The sequence below is a fragment of the Procambarus clarkii genome, chromosome 13, assembly GCF_040958095.1.
Source record: "Procambarus clarkii isolate CNS0578487 chromosome 13, FALCON_Pclarkii_2.0, whole genome shotgun sequence".
NCBI lineage: Eukaryota > Metazoa > Arthropoda > Malacostraca > Decapoda > Cambaridae > Procambarus > Procambarus clarkii.
Window position 1 is genome coordinate 23,124,852 of NC_091162.1, and position 19,430 is coordinate 23,144,281.

The 19,430-nt window shown below is 47.4% G+C and overlaps 1 protein-coding gene across 1 annotated transcript in view; it reads left to right on the forward strand.

The window, feature by feature from the left end:
* Window positions 1-19,430, forward strand: part of Mct1 (Monocarboxylate transporter 1) — a 269,013-nt gene that overhangs the window by 147,605 nt on the left and 101,978 nt on the right. Inside the window, exon 2 of the mRNA XM_069323794.1 lies at window positions 6,390-6,509. Within this exon, the coding sequence (XP_069179895.1) occupies window positions 6,390-6,509 (120 nt within the window). The remainder of the gene's footprint in view (window positions 1-6,389; window positions 6,510-19,430) is intronic.

Consider the following 19,430-nt stretch of genomic DNA (forward strand, 5'->3'; position numbering starts at 1 on the left):
GGTTGATCAGGTATCCTTTGGAGGTGCTAATCGAGTTCTCTCTTGAACACTGTGAGGGGTCGGCCAGTTATGTCCCTTATGTGTAGTGGAAGCGTGTTGAACAGTCTCGGGCCTCTGATGTTGATAGTTCTCTCTTGAACACTGTGAGGGGTCGGCCAGTTATGTCCCTTATGTGTAGTGGAAGCGTGTTGAACAGTCTCGGACCTCTGATGTTGATAGTTCTCTCTTGAACACTGTGAGGGGTCGGCCAGTTATACCCCTTATGTGTAGTGGAAGCGTGTTGAACAGTCTCGGACCTCTGATGTTGATAGTTCTCTCTTGAACACTGTGAGGGGTCGGCCAGTTGTACCCCTTATGTGTAGCGGAAGCGTGTTGAACAGTCTCGGACCTCTGATGTTGATAGTTCTCTCTTGAACACTGTGAGGGGTCGGCCAGTTATACCCCTTATGTGTAGCGGAAGCGTGTTGAACAGTCTCGGACCTCTGATGTTGATAGTTCTGTCTTGAACACTGTGAGGGGTCGGCCAGTTATGTCCCTTATGTGTAGTGGAAGCGTGTTGAACAGTCTCGGGCCTCTGATGTTGATAGTTCTCTCTTGAACACTGTGAGGGGTCGGCCAGTTATGCCTCTTATGTGTAGTGGAAGCGTGCTAAACAGTCTCGGACCTCTGATGTTGATAGAGTTCTCTCTCAGAGTACCTGTTGCACCTCTGCTTTTCAACGGGGGCATTCTGCACATCCTGCCATGCCTTCTGGTCTCATGTGATGTTATTTCTGTGTGCAGGTTTGGGACCAGCCCCTCTAATATTTTCCACGTGTAAATTATTATGTATCTCTCCCGCCTGCGCTCAAGAGAATACAGATTTAGGCATTTTAGTCGGTCCCAGTAGTTTAGATGTTTTACTGACTGAGTTTTACTATATGTATATATATATATATATATATATATATATATATATATATATATATATATATATATATATATATATATATATATATATAATATATATATATACAATATATTTGTGTGTATGATGTAGTGGGCGAGTGTTGTGAGGTGGAGAGAGGAAGGGGTGACCCTGCTGACCCGTCACCTGCTGACTGTAAACATGTTTACCTGCCTCACCGCTCCTTGACTTACTCTTTATTGTTGCATCCACACTCCCAGGGACACCAGTGTCCACACTCCCAGGGACACCAGTGTCCACACTCCCAGGGACACCAGTGTCCACACTCCCAGGGACACCAGTGTCCACACTCCCAAAGACACCAGTGTCCATACTCCCAAAGACACCAGTGTCCACACTCCCAAAGACACCAGTGTCCACACTCCCAAAGACACCAGTGTATCTGCTCGTCATGCGGGTCACGAGCTCTGTTCCTTCCAGGGTTTCGTTTCGTGGGCTCTCTCTGCGGATATTTTATCAGGGTCAAACACAAACCCGTTTCCGATGTGGCGCTGAGGGCCACGTGGCGGCCAGCTGTGACGCTCCTCGTGCTGAGGCCCCTTCAGTTTTCCTGGAAGATGACTTTCCCTTCATATCTGTGCGTGGGGTTTCTTCGGCGGATCCTCGCTCAGTCCTGGTGCCTGGTGTGGTTTCTGCGGCGGTTCCGGCAGGCGTTCCGTCTGGTCCTGATCTGTCTGGCCCTGGTATGTCTGCCCCACCGGTGAGCTCTGAGGACCTGGAGGCACCTGCTTCGGATCTTCAACGTTCGGTGGTTGCGGAGGTGCATCCGCAGCCGGTTGCTTCCGTGGAGACATTGGATGATGCTGTAGGGGTGGTGCCTGCTTCTCCTGCAAACGGACATGTGCTTCCCGGGGCTGTCGGGGTGGTGGTGTGTGAGACTCTCCCCAACCCTCTACCTCGTCACTTCTGGTGGTTTCCTCGTTCCCACGTGCCTCTTCTCCTGCGCCAGTCCTGTCGTCCCCGCTGGATACCTCACGTGTGCTGGAGTCTACCCTTCCGCCTGCTGTGTCTCTTTCTTCTCCGATTCCGGTCTCCGTAAATGGTAGTGGCTTTTTGCCCCGCGTTGTTGAGGCTGCTGTTCTGCGTGATCGTGCTGCCCCGGCTTTGGGGCCGCCTGTCAATGGTTCTTCTGGGGCACCGCTTGTTGGGGGTGACAGTTCCGACGATCAGCGGCCTCTTTTTAAGCGCCGTCGCTCGGCTCGGGCTGCGTCACCTCGCCGGACGTGGGCAGAGGAGCGGGATGCGATGGATGAGGATGCTGTGGACAACGCTGTGTTGCCGCCTGTGGTGCCTTCTGAGTTGGACGCTGTGCCTCCTGCTGGTGGCTTCCCTCAGTGGGCGGTAGCCCCTGGTGATCGCGACCTTGTAGTGGTGTTGTCGAAGGATGTGCGACGGGGAGGCTTCTGCTCCTGTTCCGGTTGGTGGGGGCGCTGGGGCCCCTGCGGAGCCACCCTCCGCGGGGCTCGGTGTGGTGCCCGGCGTCAAACGGAGTGCGCGCCCTAGTGGGCGGGCCGGTGTGCTTCCAAGTGTGCGGCCCTGTGACCAGCTTCCTAGGGGGAAACCCATCCCTTTCGTCCTTTTGTCCGGCGAGGTGATCGACAGATCTAAGGCAACTCTGACTTTTGAGTGTGATGCCCTGGTGCGTCCTGTTCCCTGGTGCCCATCTACCATCTGGCATCCGCGGGCGCAGTGCCGCGTGCCGGTCTTGGGCGTGCCGAATTCGATGCCTCGGCCTACTGCGACTCCTGGATATCCGCTTCCTGAAGATGACCAACTTGTTTGGGAAGCTTATTGCTTACGGTTTCCAGCTCGGGAGTACCCGGAGAAGTATGAGTGATTGGTGTGGTTGGTTTCTGTCTGTGTTGTGCGTGATGTTTCCCCGGTGCCTGCGTGCACAGGTGGGTGTCCTTGTCTGTGCGTGTGGGTAGTGTGGGGTTCCTGACCCCTGCCTGGCCTGTTTTGTTGTGTTTGCGATTTGTTTTTGTGCTTTGCCTTTAGTATGGGTGTTTGTGTTGTGGTTGTGTGCGGTTGTGGGTGTTTGGCGTTATTTCTTTCGTGTGGTTGCGCGCGCCCCGTGTATTGTGTTGGGGTGGCGGGCGGTGTGGTTGTGTATGTCGCTTGTGTGCGTGCGTTTATTTTCTTGTCCTGGTGATTGCTTTATTGTTTGTACAAAATTTATGTTATTTATGTTCTCGTCTGTAGTGTTTTGGGTGTCATGTTACTTGGTTGTTGGTGCCCTTAGTTGTGTCCGGTTCTGCCCCTTTGTGTGCGGGGGTCGGACTACCCGTGCTGGTGTCCTCCCCCCCCCCCTTTCTGTTTTAGGGGTGGTTGGCTTTCTGTACATTTGTTATGGATTTGTTTTTGTTATTGTCCTTATGTTATTTATGTGTCATTTATTTGTTGTATATTTTATGCAGTTTCTTTGCTTGTGTCCCTTTGTGTGTATTTTATTTTTCCTGTTTGATATTTGTATGATTGTTTTGTTTCTTTCCTCGCTCCTGCGGGGGCCTCTTTCTTTGCTCTCTACCTAATTTATTATTTATGCCTTTTTTATGGTGTGTGGCGCATGCCTTTTTTATGGTGTGTGGCGCATGCCTTTTTTTATGGTGTGTGGCGCATGCCTTTTTTATGGTGTGTGGCGCATGCCTTTTTTATGGTGTGTGGCGCATGCCTTTTTTATGGTGTGTGGCGCATGCCTTTTTTTATGGTGTGTGGCGCATGCCTTTTTTATGGTGTGAGGCGCATGCCTTTTTTATGGTGTGAGGCGCATGCCTTTTTTATGGTGTGTGGCGCATGCCTTTTTTTATGGTGTGTGGCGCATGCCTTTTTTATGGTGTGTGGCGCATGCCTTTTTTATGGTGTGAGGCGCATGCCTTTTTTATGGTGTGTGGCGCATGCCTTTTTTATGGTGTGAGGCGCATGCCTTTTTTATGGTGTGTGGCGCATGCCTTTTTTATGGTGTGAGGCGCATGCCTTTTTTATGGTGTGAGGCGCATGCCTTTTTTATGGTGTGAGGCGCATGCCTTTTTTATGGTGTGTGGCGCATGCCTTTTTTATGGTGTGTGGCGCATGCCTTTTTTATGGTGTGGCGCATGCCTTTTTTATGGTGTGTGGCGCATGCCTTTTTATGGTGTGGCGCATGCCTTTTTTATGGTGTGAGGCGCATGCCTTTTTTATGGTGTGAGGCGCATGCCTTTTTTATGGTGTGAGGCGCATGCCTTTTTTATGGTGTGTGGCGCATGCCTTTTTTATGGTGTGAGGCGCATGCGTTTTTTATGGTGTGGCGCATGCCTTTTTTATGGTGTGTGGCGCATGCCTTTTTTATGGTGTGTGGCGCATGCCTTTTTTTATGGTGTGTGGCGCATGCCTTTTTTATGGTGTGTGGCGCATGCCTTTTTTATGGTGTGTGGCGCATGCCTTTTTTATGGTGTGTGGCGCATGCCTTTTTTATGGTGTGGCGCATGCCTTTTTTATGGTGTGTGGCGCATGCCTTTTTTATGGTGTGGCGCATGCCTTTTTTATGGTGTGAGGCGCATGCCTTTTTTATGGTGTGTGGCGCATGCCTTTTTTATGGTGTGAGGCGCATGCCTTTTTTATGGTGTGAGGCGCATGCCTTTTTTATGGTGTGAGGCGCATGCCTTTTTTATGGTGTGAGGCGCATGCCTTTTTTATGGTGTGAGGCGCATGCCTTTTTTATGGTGTGAGGCGCATGCCTTTTTTATGGTGTGTGGCGCATGCCTTTTTATGGTGTGGCGCATGCCTTTTTTATGGTGTGAGGCGCATGCCTTTTTTATGGTGTGTGGCGCATGCCTTTTTTATGGTGTGTGGCGCATGCCTTTTTTATGGTGTGAGGCGCATGCCTTTTTTATGGTGTGTGGCGCATGCCTTTTTATGGTGTGGCGCATGCCTTTTTATGGTGTGGCGCATGCCTTTTTTATGGTGTGTGGCGCATGCCTTTTTATGGTGTGGCGCATGCCTTTTTTATGGTGTGAGGCGCATGCCTTTTTTATGGTGTGAGGCGCATGCCTTTTTTATGGTGTGTGGCGCATGCCTTTTTTATGGTGTGTGGCGCATGCCTTTTTATGGTGTGTGGCGCATGCCTTTTTATGGTGTGTGGCGCATGCCTTTTGTGTGTTATTGTGCGCCTCTGTATTTGTCTTTATGTTCATGTTTTTGTTGTTGTTCTTTTTGCTTTTATATGACGTATTTTGACTATTTCCTGTGCCATGTGGGGTTGTGTTATTTTTTGTTATCTCTTTGTTCTGTGGTTTGTACTTTGGTTTTTTATATCAATAAAAAAAATTGACCTTGGACCCAAGGGGAAGAGGAGAAGGCCCAGTGCACAATGCCTGGGCTCGATCCTGCAATGTGCAACATGGCCACCGGGCCTCCCCACCAACACCAGCAAATTTTTGATGACCAGACCACACACTAGAAATTGAAGGGACGACGACGTTTCGGTCCGTCCTGGACCATTCTCAAGTCGATTGTGATGGGGAGGTAGGGACAGACATTAAATAGGCAAGAGAGAGCTGAGGAGGAAAGTCAGGTGTAGGGGATAGTAGTAATGAGAACTGCAGCAGGCCTATTGGCCCATACGAGGCAGCTCCCATTATAACCACCGAAGGAGATAGTAATAGGAATAAGAAGAGGATAGCAAGGGAGCGTAGGAGAAGACAATGAACAGAAAAAGGGAGAAGAGAGAAAGAAAGGGAAAGAGAAAGAAAGAAATGGAAGGGGGAAAGCTTATGTTAAGTCACGTTTGTTAGAAAGATTAGAGCATTTGAGTATATACTGTGAAAGGGAAGAGTCCACAGCAACAAAGCCAGGACTCAAGTTCATGTTGGGTACATTGTTAATAAGAGCCGATTCTACAAGACGGCGTCTGTGTAGAGGCAGGAAAGATTATTTTGGAGGAAGACCAATCAATGGGATGATTAGAATCCCTCACATGGCAGAAGAGAGCATTATTAGTGTCTGCAGACATAACACTTCTCTTGTGTTCTTTAAGTCTGTCATTCAGTGTACGGCCAGTTTCGCCAAAGTATTGGAGAGGACAAGATGAACAGGAAATAGAGTAGACACCAGTAGCATTAGAAGCAGGAGGAGCAGTGTGAACTAGATTGCTACGAAGTGTGTTACTTTGTCGAAAGGCGAGTTTAATGTCAAGAGGACGAAAGGTATTGGTAAAAGTTTTGAGTTCAGATATGAAGGGAAGGCATAGTACAGTGCTACTAGTGTTGGAAGCAGGTTTAGGATGAAAGAAATTTCGTTTCATCCGAAATTTCTTTCATCCTAAACCTGCTTCCAACACTAGTAGCACTGTACCCAACACTAGTAGCACTTCCAACACTAGTAGCACTGTGAGGACGACCCTCACCAACGAGGACGACCCCTCACTAACGGTAGTCTCCCCTCCACAGCGGACGGGTTCACCTACACCTTCGGGATCTACTTCGTGCAGCTGATGCAGTACTACGACGCCTCCGCCGCCTCCACCTCCTGGATCGCCTCCATCCTGGTCGGCGTCACTCTCGGCTCAGGTCAGTACCCTCACCAACGTGTGTGTATATATATATATATATATATATATATATATATATATATATATATATATATATATATATATATATATATATATATGTATATATATATATATATATATATATATATATATATATATATATATATATATATATATATATGTATATATATATATATATATATATATATATATATATATATATATATATATATATATATATATATATATTAGTATATTTTGGTAGCAGTCTTTCCTGTAGACATATATTATTAAATATGACCGAAAAAGTAAGATTAATAATTCTAACACGAATTTTCTCAATCTTTCGTACATTTCTTTTCACTGTTAGTGGTAATTCAAAAATCAATTCTCCAAAATTCATTTTTATTTCTAGTCTGACGTGACACTGGAGCGCGTTTCGTAAAACTTATTACATTTTCAAAGACTTTAGTTACACATACACAACTGAATAGAACTTACATATCTCCGATTTGTTTATATCTACATTTAAGTGAGGTGGATGGGGTGAGGTGGTATTTAATAGGGTATTAAATTCATCAACACAAGACAGAACACGAAACAATGGGTATTGAATAGAAGTGATTGTAGAAAGCCCATTGGTCCATATTTCTTGATGCTTCTATATTGGAGCGGAGTCTTGAGGTGGGTAGAATATAGTTGTGCATTAATTGGCTGTTGATTGCTGGTGTTGACTATATATATATATATATATATATATATATATATATATGACAATGTCAGACCACGGAGGAAAAATGAAACAGGAATTTCCTTAAGTACTCCTTCTTTCCTTAAGTACTCCTTTGACTCCTTCCGAAGATGTATTAATATACGAAAGTACTTAAGGAAATTCCTGTTTCATTTTTCCTCCGTGGTCTGACATTGTCACATTTTTAATCACGTGTTTACTTTCGTGATATACACACACACACACATATATATATATATATATATATATATATATATATATATATATATATATATATATATATATATATATATATATATATATTAATTAATTATTTACACTTAAAATTTGCTTATATAAATTTACACGTTTCGAACCAACATGGTTTATTCTCAAGTGATGGGACAGTGCTGGGCATATTGGATTTATACCACTAGGGATGTCAGGTACAGACAGACACAAGTAGATGATGAGTAATGGGTAAAGCAGTCAACAGTAAAGCATAAAAGTGTGAAGAATAAGGTGAAAAAAGTGTACGAAGCAAATATAAAGATTAATCATGTGTAGTGGAGGTGGCATGTTGAGCAGTGTCTTCCATGTTGGCATGTTGAGCAGTGGCTTCCATGTTGGCATGTTGAGCAGTGTCTTCCATGTTGGCATGTTGGGCAGTGTCTTCCATGTTGGCATGTTGAGCAGTGTCTTCCATGTTGGCATGTTGAGCAGTGTCTTCCATGTTGGCATGTTGAGCAGTGTCTTCCATGTTGGCATGTTGAGCAGTGTCTTCCATGTTGGCATGTTGAGCAGTGGCTTCCATGTTGGCATGTTGAGCAGTGTCTTCCATGTTGGCATGTTGGGCAGTGTCTTCCATGTTGGCATGTTGAGCAGTGTCTTCCATGTTGGCATGTTGAGCAGTGTCTTCCATGTTGGCATGTTGAGCAGTGTCTTCCATGTTGGCATGTTGAGCAGTGTCTTCCATGTTGGCATGTTGAGCAGTGTCTTCCATGTTGGCATGTTGGGCAGTGTCTTCCATGTTGGCATGTTGGGCAGTGTCTTCCATGTTGGCATGTTGGGCAGTGTCTTCCATGTTGGCATGTTGGGCAGTGTCTTCCATGTTGGCATGTTGGGCAGTGTCTTCCATGTTGGCATGTTGAGCAGTGGCTTCCATGTTGGCATGTTGAGCAGTGGCTTCCATGTTGGCATGTTGAGCAGTGGCTTCCATGTTGGCATGTTGGGCAGTGGCTTCCATGTTGGCATGTTGAGCAGTGTCTTCCATGTTGGCATGTTGAGCAGTGTCTTCCATGTTGGCATGTTGGGCAGTGTCTTCCATGTTGGCATGTTGGGCAGTGTCTTCCATGTTGGCATGTTGGGCAGTGTCTTCCATGTTGGCATGTTGGGCAGTGTCTTCCATGTTGGCATGTTGGGCAGTGTCTTCCATGTTGGCATGTTGAGCAGTGTCTTCCATGTTGGCATGTTGGGCAGTGTCTTCCATGTTGGCATGTTGAGCAGTGTCTTCCATGTTGGCATGTTGGGCAGTGGCTTCCATGTTGGCATGTTGAGCAGTGGCTTCCATGTTGGCATGTTGGGCAGTGTCTTCCATGTTGGCATGTTGGGCAGTGTCTTCCATGTTGGCATGTTGAGCAGTGGCTTCCATGTTGGCATGTTGGGCAGTGTCTTCCATGTTGGCATGTTGGGCAGTGTCTTCCATGTTGGCATGTTGGGCAGTGTCTTCCATGTTGGCATGTTGGGCAGTGTCTTCCATGTTGGCATGTTGGGCAGTGTCTTCCATGTTGGCATGTTGAGCAGTGTCTTCCATGTTGGCATGTTGGGCAGTGTCTTCCATGTTGGCATGTTGAGCAGTGTCTTCCATGTTGGCATGTTGAGCAGTGTCTTCCATGTTGGCATGTTGAGCAGTGTCTTCCATGTTGGCATGTTGAGCAGTGTCTTCCATGTTGGCATGTTGAGCAGTGTCTTCCATGTTGGCATGTTGAGCAGTGTCTTCCATGTTGGCATGTTGAGCAGTGTCTTCCATGTTGGCATGTTGGGCAGTGTCTTCCATGTTGGCATGTTGAGCAGTGTCTTCCATGTTGGCATGTTGGGCAGTGTCTTCCATGTTGGTATGTTGGGCAGTGTCTTCCATGTTGGCATGTTGAGCAGTGTCTTCCATGTTGGCATGTTGGGCAGTGTCTTCCATGTTGGCATGTTGAGCAGTGTCTTCCATGTTGGCATGTTGGGCAGTGTCTTCCATGTTGGCATGTTGGGCAGTGTCTTCCATGTTGGCATGTTGGGCAGTGTCTTCCATGTTGGCATGTTGAGCAGTGTCTTCCATGTTGGCATGTTGGGCAGTGTCTTCCATGTTGGCATGTTGAGCAGTGGCTTCCATGTTGGCATGTTGGGCAGTGTCTTCCATGTTGGCATGTTGGGCAGTGTCTTCCATGTTGGCATGTTGGGCAGTGTCTTCCATGTTGGCATCTTCCCACCCAACATAAATACCCACATTACGGAACTGTTCACTCTACCCACCATGAGAGTAACAACATGACCCGTACGTGAAGATGTGTGGGGGGGGGGGGGAGAGGCGAGTACTATGATACCTGCCTGGGGCTCGAACACCTCCCACAACCCCATCCAACAGCTATCCCAACTTTGCAGGGGGAAATGGGTTAGGACACGGGATGGACATGGGCTGGGTGGGTGGGGGGGGGGTGTAGGCCTAAGTTAAATGCTTCACAAAATATTATATGTACCTCAGCTACAATGTAAAGAATATATTTTGAAAGATTTTAAACTGAACCTGGATGGATTCTGAGAGTAAAAGTTGTGTGGCCGTTCTCCAGATGAACAAAAAATGTGCAGCTTTGAATGGTGGTGTTAGTGTGCAACAATATGTCCTGGCTAGACACTACTACCAAGTAGTAGTGTCTACCAAGTAGATACCAAGTAGATACTAGTGTTACCAAGTAGTCTCCATAACTACCAAGGGTGCCAACACTCCCCACACCTGCCGGGCTGGCTCCCCATATGCATCTTTCCTCCACACGCTTCCCGCTTCATTTTCAATAATAATTAATCTTTCACTGAAGAATAAATGAAATTGATTTGAACATTTAGGAAAGTGTTGTTGTGGCAATAATTGACCTGCAAGAGTTGAGGAGGAAGAGTAGAGTAATCCTCTCACTGGGACATTCCTTCGTCAGTAGCTTAAAATGATTTTAAATTGAGTAGTCAATTTGAGTAGAAATTAATGTTTGTATTATAATTATAGAAAACGTAATACCAAGAGAGGAAGTCGATTTAATTGAAATAAATCTGTAATCCCAGATGAAGATGAGAGAGTTCAAAGAGAAGATAATGGTGCCAGTAGTACAATATGGCTGACGTTGTACCAGATCAGGTGTTGCAACCCGTCCTCCTCTGTACACTGTACATGTTGTAACTGTGCACCATCCTCTATACATACACGTAAAGAACAAGTACATGGTAGAATTTGGTAGTATTCACTTAATATGGTCAAGAAAAAAGTGAGCTAAACACAAAACTTAAATATTCCTACGCCAATCATATGTATTATATTAATTTGGCCTCAGATAGCATGTATTAGGACCAGGAAGGTTAAGTCAAGTTTTCCTTGCAACATCACTACAAAAACTTTTCCGTTTTGTCCAAATTCAGGAGTACGAATTTATATTTTGTAATTGACTTTTACGACAATATATGTGGGATGGTTGTGGTGGTTAGTGTCAGTAGCAGGTAATGGGTAGGATGGTGTGAGTATCCCCTGGTCACTGACCCGCCCGTTACTTCCCGTTTTCCTCCACCAGTCACCAAGCTCGGGGCATGTGCTGCCCACCAGGCAACTCAACCATTTGTTTCCACATAAAATTTGCGAACTTGAGCCATAGTTTCAGTGAGAAATATATAGTAGTAGTAATAGTAGCCATCCATCAATGTATACAGATTTGATTAAGAACGAAAAAATCATTCAGAATAAACAAAGTTGTAACTCTGATGTGTTTGTTCTCTGTGATGGCAGCAAGCACGGGAAGCATATTTAGAACGTGTGTGCCCTATATAAAGTGGGAAGGATGTTTACCCGCTCCCCAACACTTTAAACGTTCGCTAACATGCTTTCTTGTCTACAATTATTTAGCTCTTCAAATTTATGTACAAGTTCATGTGCCAAGATCTTCTTAGTTACAAAAGTAAACACAGTACTAATTTGTTAGAGAAAGTTGTGTTGAAGTGATGGTTGTGGTCTGCCAGAGTGTGTTAAGGTCTTCTCCCTAATGACAACTGTGCACCAAGTTGTAGCTGCTGTTTTATAAGGCGGCCCAAGCCATCAGTTGGCCTTCCTCGGCAGGTGTGGCGGTTAGAGGGGTGGAGCAGGTGTGTGGTGGGGGGCAGGTGTGTGGTGGGGGGCAGGTATGTCGTGGGGGGGGCAGGTATGTCGTGGGGGGGGCGGCAGGTGTGTCGTGGGGGGGGGCAGGTGTGTCGTGGGGGGGAGGCAGGTGTGTGGTGGGGGGGGGGGGGGGTGTTGTTTACTGTAGCGGCCAGGGACGACAAGCGGCCCGGCACTAAGTCAGCTCACATTCCAAGAGAGGCTGAGGACGCCCGGAGTGAGAGTTCTGCACCACACACAACATGGAGGACCGTGTTAAGTCATATAAGATAATAAACAAGTTAGCGTTGATCCCGACCACTTGTTAGGCGGGGCGTGAAGCACCAATGACAGCCTGGCCAGAGTGCCTCCATATATATTAGTGCTCCAGTGACCGCGCGGCCACCTGCTCACCCAAGATGCGCCCCTCACCACTTGCTCCACTTCCTCTTACCTGTTTACTGCAAGGTGAGCACAAGCATCAGGTGAGAGGAAACAATGCCAAAACGTTTCTCTCCTGCCGCGGTAATCGAATCCGAGGTCTTCTAATTGTTCATAATCCAGGTAAAGTTATCAGGAATAATTGGCCACTTTAGACAGTTCTCCGGCTTCGTGGTCTGGCTGTACTACACTACGGTACAGTCTGGCTGTACCGCTACGGTACAGTCTGGCTGTACCGCTACGGTACAGTCTGGCTGTACCGCTACGGTACAGTCTGGCTGTACTGCTACGGTACAGTCTGGCTGTACTACACTACGGTACAGTCTGGCTGTACCACACTACGGTACAGTCTGGCTGTACCACTACGGTACAGTCTGGCTGTACCACACTACGGTATAGTCTGGCTGTACCACACTACGGTACAGTCTGCCTGTACTACACTACGGTACAGTCTGGCTGTACCACACTACGGTATAGTCTGGCTGTACCACACTACGGTACAGTCTGGCTGTACTACACTACGGTACAGTCTGGCTGTACTACACTACGGTACAGTCTGGCTGTACTACACTACGGTACAGTCTGGCTGTACCACACTACGGTATAGTCTGGCTGTACCACACTACGGTACAGTCTGGCTGTACTACACTACGGTACAGTCTGGCTGTACCACTACGGTATAGTCTGGCTGTACCACACTACGGTACAGTCTGGCTGTACCACACTACGGTACAGTCTGGCTGTACTACACTACGGTACAGTCTGGCTGTACTACACTACGGTACAGTCTGGCTGTACTACACTACGGTACAGTCTGGCTGTACTACACTACGGTACAGTCTGGCTGTACCACACTACGGTACAGTCTGGCTGTACCACACTACGGTACAGTCTGGCTGTACTACACTACGGTACAGTCTGGCTGTACTACACTACGGTACAGTCTGGCTGTACCACACTACGGTATAGTCTGGCTGTACCACACTACGGTACAGTCAGGCTGTACTACACTATGGTCCAGTCTGGCTGTACCACACTACGGTACAGTCTGGCTGTACCACACTACGGTACAGTCTGGCTGTACCACACTACGGTACAGTCTGGCTGTACCACACTACGGTACAGTCTGGCTGTACTACACTACGGTACAGTCTGGCTGTACCACACTATGGTACAGTCTGCCTGTACTACACTACGGTACAGTCTGGCTGTACCACACTACGGTATAGTCTGGCTGTACCACACTACGGTACAGTCTGGCTGTACTACACTATGGTACAGTCTGGCTGTACTACACTACGGTACAGTCTGGCTGTACCACACTACGGTATAGTCTGGCTGTACCACACTACGGTACAGTCTGGCTGTACTACACTACGGTACAGTCTGGCTGTACCACTACGGTATAGTCTGGCTGTACCACACTACGGTACAGTCTGGCTGTACCACACTACGGTACAGTCTGGCTGTACTACACTACGGTACAGTCTGGCTGTACTACACTACGGTACAGTCTGGCTGTACTACACTACGGTACAGTCTGGCTGTACTACACTACGGTACAGTCTGGCTGTACCACACTACGGTACAGTCTGGCTGTACCACACTACGGTACAGTCTGGCTGTACTACACTACGGTACAGTCTGGCTGTACTACACTACGGTACAGTCTGGCTGTACCACACTACGGTATAGTCTGGCTGTACCACACTACGGTACAGTCAGGCTGTACTACACTATGGTCCAGTCTGGCTGTACCACACTACGGTACAGTCTGGCTGTACCACACTACGGTACAGTCTGGCTGTACCACACTACGGTACAGTCTGGCTGTACCACACTACGGTACAGTCTGGCTGTACTACACTACGGTACAGTCTGGCTGTACCACACTATGGTACAGTCTGGCTGTACTACACTACGGTACAGTCTGGCTGTACCGCACTACGGTACAGTCTGGCTGTACTACACTACGGTACAGTCTGGCTGTACCACACTACGGTACAGTCTGGCTGTACTACACTACGGTACAGTCTGGCTGTACCACACTACGGTACAGTCTGGCTGTACCACACTACGGTACAGTCTGGCTGTAGAACTCTACGGTACAGTCTGCCTGTACCACACTACGGTACAGTCTGGCTGCACCACACTATGGTACAGTCTGGCTGTACCGCTCTACGGTACAGTCTGGCTGTACCACTACGGTACAGTCTGGCTGTACCACACTACGGTACAGTCTGGCTGTACCACTACGGTACAGTCTGGCTGTAGAACTCTACGGTACAGTCTGGCTGTACCACACTACGGTACAGTCTGGCTGTAGAACTCTACGGTACAGTCTGCCTGTACCACACTACGGTACAGTCTGGCTGCACCACACTATGGTACAGTCTGGCTGTACCGCTCTACGGTACAGTCTGGCTGTACCACTACGGTACAGTCTGGCTGTACCACTACGGTACAGTCTGGCTGTACCACACTACGGTACAGTCTGGCTGTACCACTACGGTACAGTCTGGCTGTACCACACTACGGTACAGTCTGGCTGTACCACCGAGACAAATATGAGTCATGAGTTAACTCCTCACGTAGACTTGACTAAGTGTAAACTCCGTCACCAGAACTATTCGCAAACTTTCCATCGTCATTTGTTTTTATACAAGACTTCTTACAGTCTTAATGGGCCCAATAGCACGTATAGCGTTTCGGGCAGGTCCTTAAACCTAATGTTCCCCGGAATACCACCCGCTAAATCGTTTAACAACCAGGTACCTTCACTGCTAACAGAGGCTACAGTTATGGATTGATGCCCAGTCAATCCTCCCCGCCAGGATATAAACTTTGGCCAAATCGCTAGCGAAGCACGGGTCGAGTGTCTTCCCACTTCACCACAGGGATCATCTATATAATATAATGTGAAAAAATAGCTGATCCCCCCTCCACCTTTCCTTACCTTTCCATTTACCTAATCCCAGCCTCCCAGCCTGCCTGCCTGCCAGCCTCCCAGCTGCCAGCCTCCCAGCCTTCCAGCTGCCAGCCTGCCAGCCTCCCAGCCTCCCAGCCTTCCAGCCTCCCAGCTGCCAGCCTCCCAGCCTCCCAGCTGCCAGCCTGCCAGCCTCCCATCCTGCCAGCCTCCCATCCTGCCAGCCTGCCAGCCTCTCCACTCTCCTCTCGCCAGAATCCCCACCAGGACACAGGGGAGATACCAGCTACACCTAAATCTGCAGATATAGCTGCTCTGCACAAGGGAGGTAGTAAAGCTTTGGCAAAAAATTATAGTCCAGTTGCACTAATATCACACATAATAAAAGTTTTTGAAAAAGTGATTAGGAATCAAATTTCTAGTTTTATGCAAAATAATGAACTGCACAACCCAGGACAACATGGATTTAGAGCGGGAAGATCCTGTCTGTCACAGTTACTCAACCACTGTGACAAAATCACAGAAGCCCTAGAAGAAAAGTAAAATGCAGATGTTGTATACACAGACTTTGCAAAGGCACTCGACAAATGTGACCATGGAGTGATAGCACACAAAATGAGGTCAATGGGTATAACTGGTAAAGTAGGACGCTGGATACTCAATTTCCTGTCGAGAGTAACAGTCAATCAAATGAAATCGAGCCCAAGCGCAGTTAAAAGCTCTTGTACCTCAAGGTACAGTCCTTGCATCACTGCTGTTCCTTATTCTCATATCTGATATAGACAAAAATGCAAGTCACAGCTTCGTGTCATCCTTTGCCGATGACACAAAAATCGGCATGAAAATTACCTCTGCTGAAGACAATGAAAAACTACAAGCAGATATTAATAAAGTTTTCGACTGGACAGCAGAAAAAAAAACATGATGTTTAACAGTGATAAATTCCAGGTACTCAAGTACGGTAAAAATGAGAACCTTAAACATAATACAGGGTACAAAACACAATCAAATCTGACCATAGTATGAAAACAGCATGTCAAGGGCTTGGGAATAATGATGTCTGACGACCTAACGTTTAGGGAGCATAACCAAGCAAATATTGCGTCAGCTAGAAAAATGGTCGGATGGATTACGAGAACTTTCAAATCCAGGGATCCCATCATAATGGTTGTACTATACAAATCACTTGTACTGTCCCGTCTTGAGTACTGCTCAGTACTCATTTTCCCCTTCAGAGCTGGAAAAATTGCTGAAATAGAGTGAGTACAGAGAACGCATACGGCACGCATACACGCAATAAATCACGTAAATTATTGAGATCGTTTCAAAGCCTTCCAAATGTACACACTAGAAAGAAGACGAGAGAGATATCAAATAATATACACATGGAAAATACTGGAGGGTCAGGTCCCAAATCTACACAGTAAAATAACAACGTACTGGAGTGAACGATATGGATGAAAATGCAGGATAGAACCAGTGTAGAGCAGAGGTGCCATAGGCACAATCAGAGAACACTGTATAAACATCAGAGGTCCACGGTTGTTCAACATCCTCCCAGCGACTATAAGAAAAATTGCCGGGACAACCGTGGACATCTTCAAGAGAAAACTAGATAGTTTCCTCCAAGGAGTGCCGGACCAACCGGGCTGTGGTGGGTATGTGGGCCTGCGGGCCGCTCCAAGCAACAGCCTGGTGGACCAAACTCCTGGCCTCGGGCCGGGCTTGGGGAGTAGAACAACTCCCAGAACCCCATCAAGCAGGTATCTTCTGTCCCCGAAGTTTACGACAGGTTGACAGTTGACGCATTGTCTTGTAAGGACAGTGTCCAGGGCATTTGGCCCACGTGAACACTACGCCCTCTGCTCCTTCAAGAAAGGTCTAATCTAGTTGACTTGCCTCTGAGGTGCCCAGAGACCGGGCCTAGTGCTTTGAGGGGGGCTGTATCTTCATAGCTCCGGACATAATAGTTTAGTTATCCCTCACTGTGGATTGGACCTTGTTCTGGATGGGTGTGAACCGCCCAAAGGTGGGGGGGAGGGGTGAGTTAGCAGCCTTATTGGTGATGTATTAGTACAATACAGTACACTGTATTGTACTGTAGTGTACAGATTAGTACAGTACCAACTAACACCCCTGCTTGGTGGTGTGTTGATAGATGTAGTGCCTGGTGTTGGGTGTACTGCAGCATAGTACTAACAGCCTGATGGACCAGTTCACACACTAGTACTGGCACAATTGAGAAACCACTGACGATAGGAAGGAAACAGAAATATTTAGAGAAGACAGTCGGGTTCGTTCTCAACTCACAATCGCGAATTCCGGGTTCGAATCCGGCCGGAACGGAAATGTTTGGCGCGTTTCCTATCACCTAATGCACCTATTCACCAAGCAATATATACTGGGGTCTCAATGCTACCGTAGCCTGCTAGCATTACGCAAGCAATAAAGAAATATGGTATATTTACTCAGCATAAAGTTGGTGGTGAATATGGAAGATGAACAAACGTAGCCAGGAGTACTCAGCTTGCGGTAACATGTATATATACACAGGCTACCTGTCCCCGACACAATAAATGATTAATATAATTATATAATGAGCATTTGGTTGTTATAGGGGCGTGCTAACCGGCTCCACTGTACCAGTGTAACTAAAACAGAATACACTTAATAATGTCAGCGGAAATCCGTCATGGTATCTGAGGGCTTCCGTGCTCATTGTAAATATGTGTGTCTGAGATGACCACATATATGTATTAGGGTCACCTGGTGACCTACTCCCCCCCCCCCCCCCCCTACCCCAGGACCGAGCCTCAGGTAAATACACTTATTTATCCTGAGAAAACGGGAAGATACCTGAGTCACCCTCCCTGGGGACACCCAGACTTACACCATCACGCCACGCCACGCCACGCCATGGCACGCCACGCCACGCCACGCCACGCACGCCACGCACGCCACGCCACGCCACGCACGCCACGCCACGCCACTCACGCCACGCACGCCACGCACGCCACGCCACGCACGCCACCGCATGCCACCGCACGCCACGACACAAACATGCTACACGCTTCCTCTCTAGACTAATACATTTGCCTGAGAGATGGGCGAGGTGAGGGGGTGGGGGGCGAGCGTGAAGCACATCCCCGGGGCTGTGTGTCAGACCACGCCACACATCCCCTAGGCTGCAGGTGTGTACTCACCTAGTTGTACTCACCTAGTTGTGTCTGCAGGATCGAGCATTGACTCTTGGATCCCGCCTTTCGAGCATCGGTTGTTTACAGCAATGACTCCTGTCCTATTTCCCTATCATACCTGGTTTTAAAATTATGAATAGTATTTGCTTCCACAACCTGTTCCTGAAGTGCATTCCATTTCCCCACTACTCTCACGCTAAAAGAAAACTTCCTAACATCTCTGTGACTCATCTGAGTTTCAAGCTTCCATCCATGTCCTCTCGTTCTGTTACTATTCCGTGTGAACATTTCGTCTATGTCCACTCTGTCAATTCCTCTGAGTATCTTATACGTTCCTATCATGTCCCCCCTCTCCCTTCTTTCTAGTGTCGTAAGGCACAGTTCCCTCAGGCGCTCTTCATACCCCATCCCTCGTAGCTTTGGGACGAGTCTCGTTGCAAACCTCTGAACCTTTTCCAGTTTCATTATATGCTTCTCCAGATGGGGACTCCATGATGAGGCGGCATACTCTAAGACTGGCCTTACGTAGGCAGTGTAAAGCGCCCTAAATGCCTCCTTACTTAGGTTTCTTGTGTGTGTGTGTGTGTGTGTGTGTGTGTGTGTGTGTGTGTGTGTGTGAGTGAGTGAGTGAGTGAGTGAGTGAGTGAGTGAGTGAGTGAGTGTGTGAGTGAGTGTGTGAGTGTGTGAGTGTGTGGGTGAGTGAGTGTGTGAGTGAGTGAGTGTGTTAGTGAGTGAGTGTGTGAGTGGAGTGAGTGCGTGAGTGAGTGAGTAATTGAGTGAATGTGTGAGTGAATGAGTGTGTGAGTGAGTGAATAAGTGTGTGAGTGAGTGAGTGAGTGAGTGAGTGTGTTAGTGAGTGAGTGTGTGAGTGAGTGAGTGAGTGAGCGGGTGTGTGAGTGAGTGAGTGAGTGTGTGAGTGAGTGAGTGAGTGTGTGAGTGAGTGTGTGAGTGAGTGAGTGAGTAATTGAGTAAATGTGCGAGTGAATGAGTGTATGAGTGAGTGAATAAGTGTGTGAGTGAGTGTGTGAGTGGAGTGAGTGAGTGTGTGAGTGAGTGAGTAATTGAGTGAATGTGTGAGTGAGTAAGTGAATGAGTGTGTGAGTGAGTGAATAAGTGTGTGAGTGAGTGAGTAAGTGAGTGAGTGAGTGAGTGAGTGAGTGAGTGAGTGAGTGTGTGAGTGAGTGTGTGAGTGAGTGTGTGAGTGAGTGTGTGAGTGTGTGAGTGAGTGAGTGAGTGAGTGAGAGAGTGTGTGAGTGAGTGAGTGTGTGAGT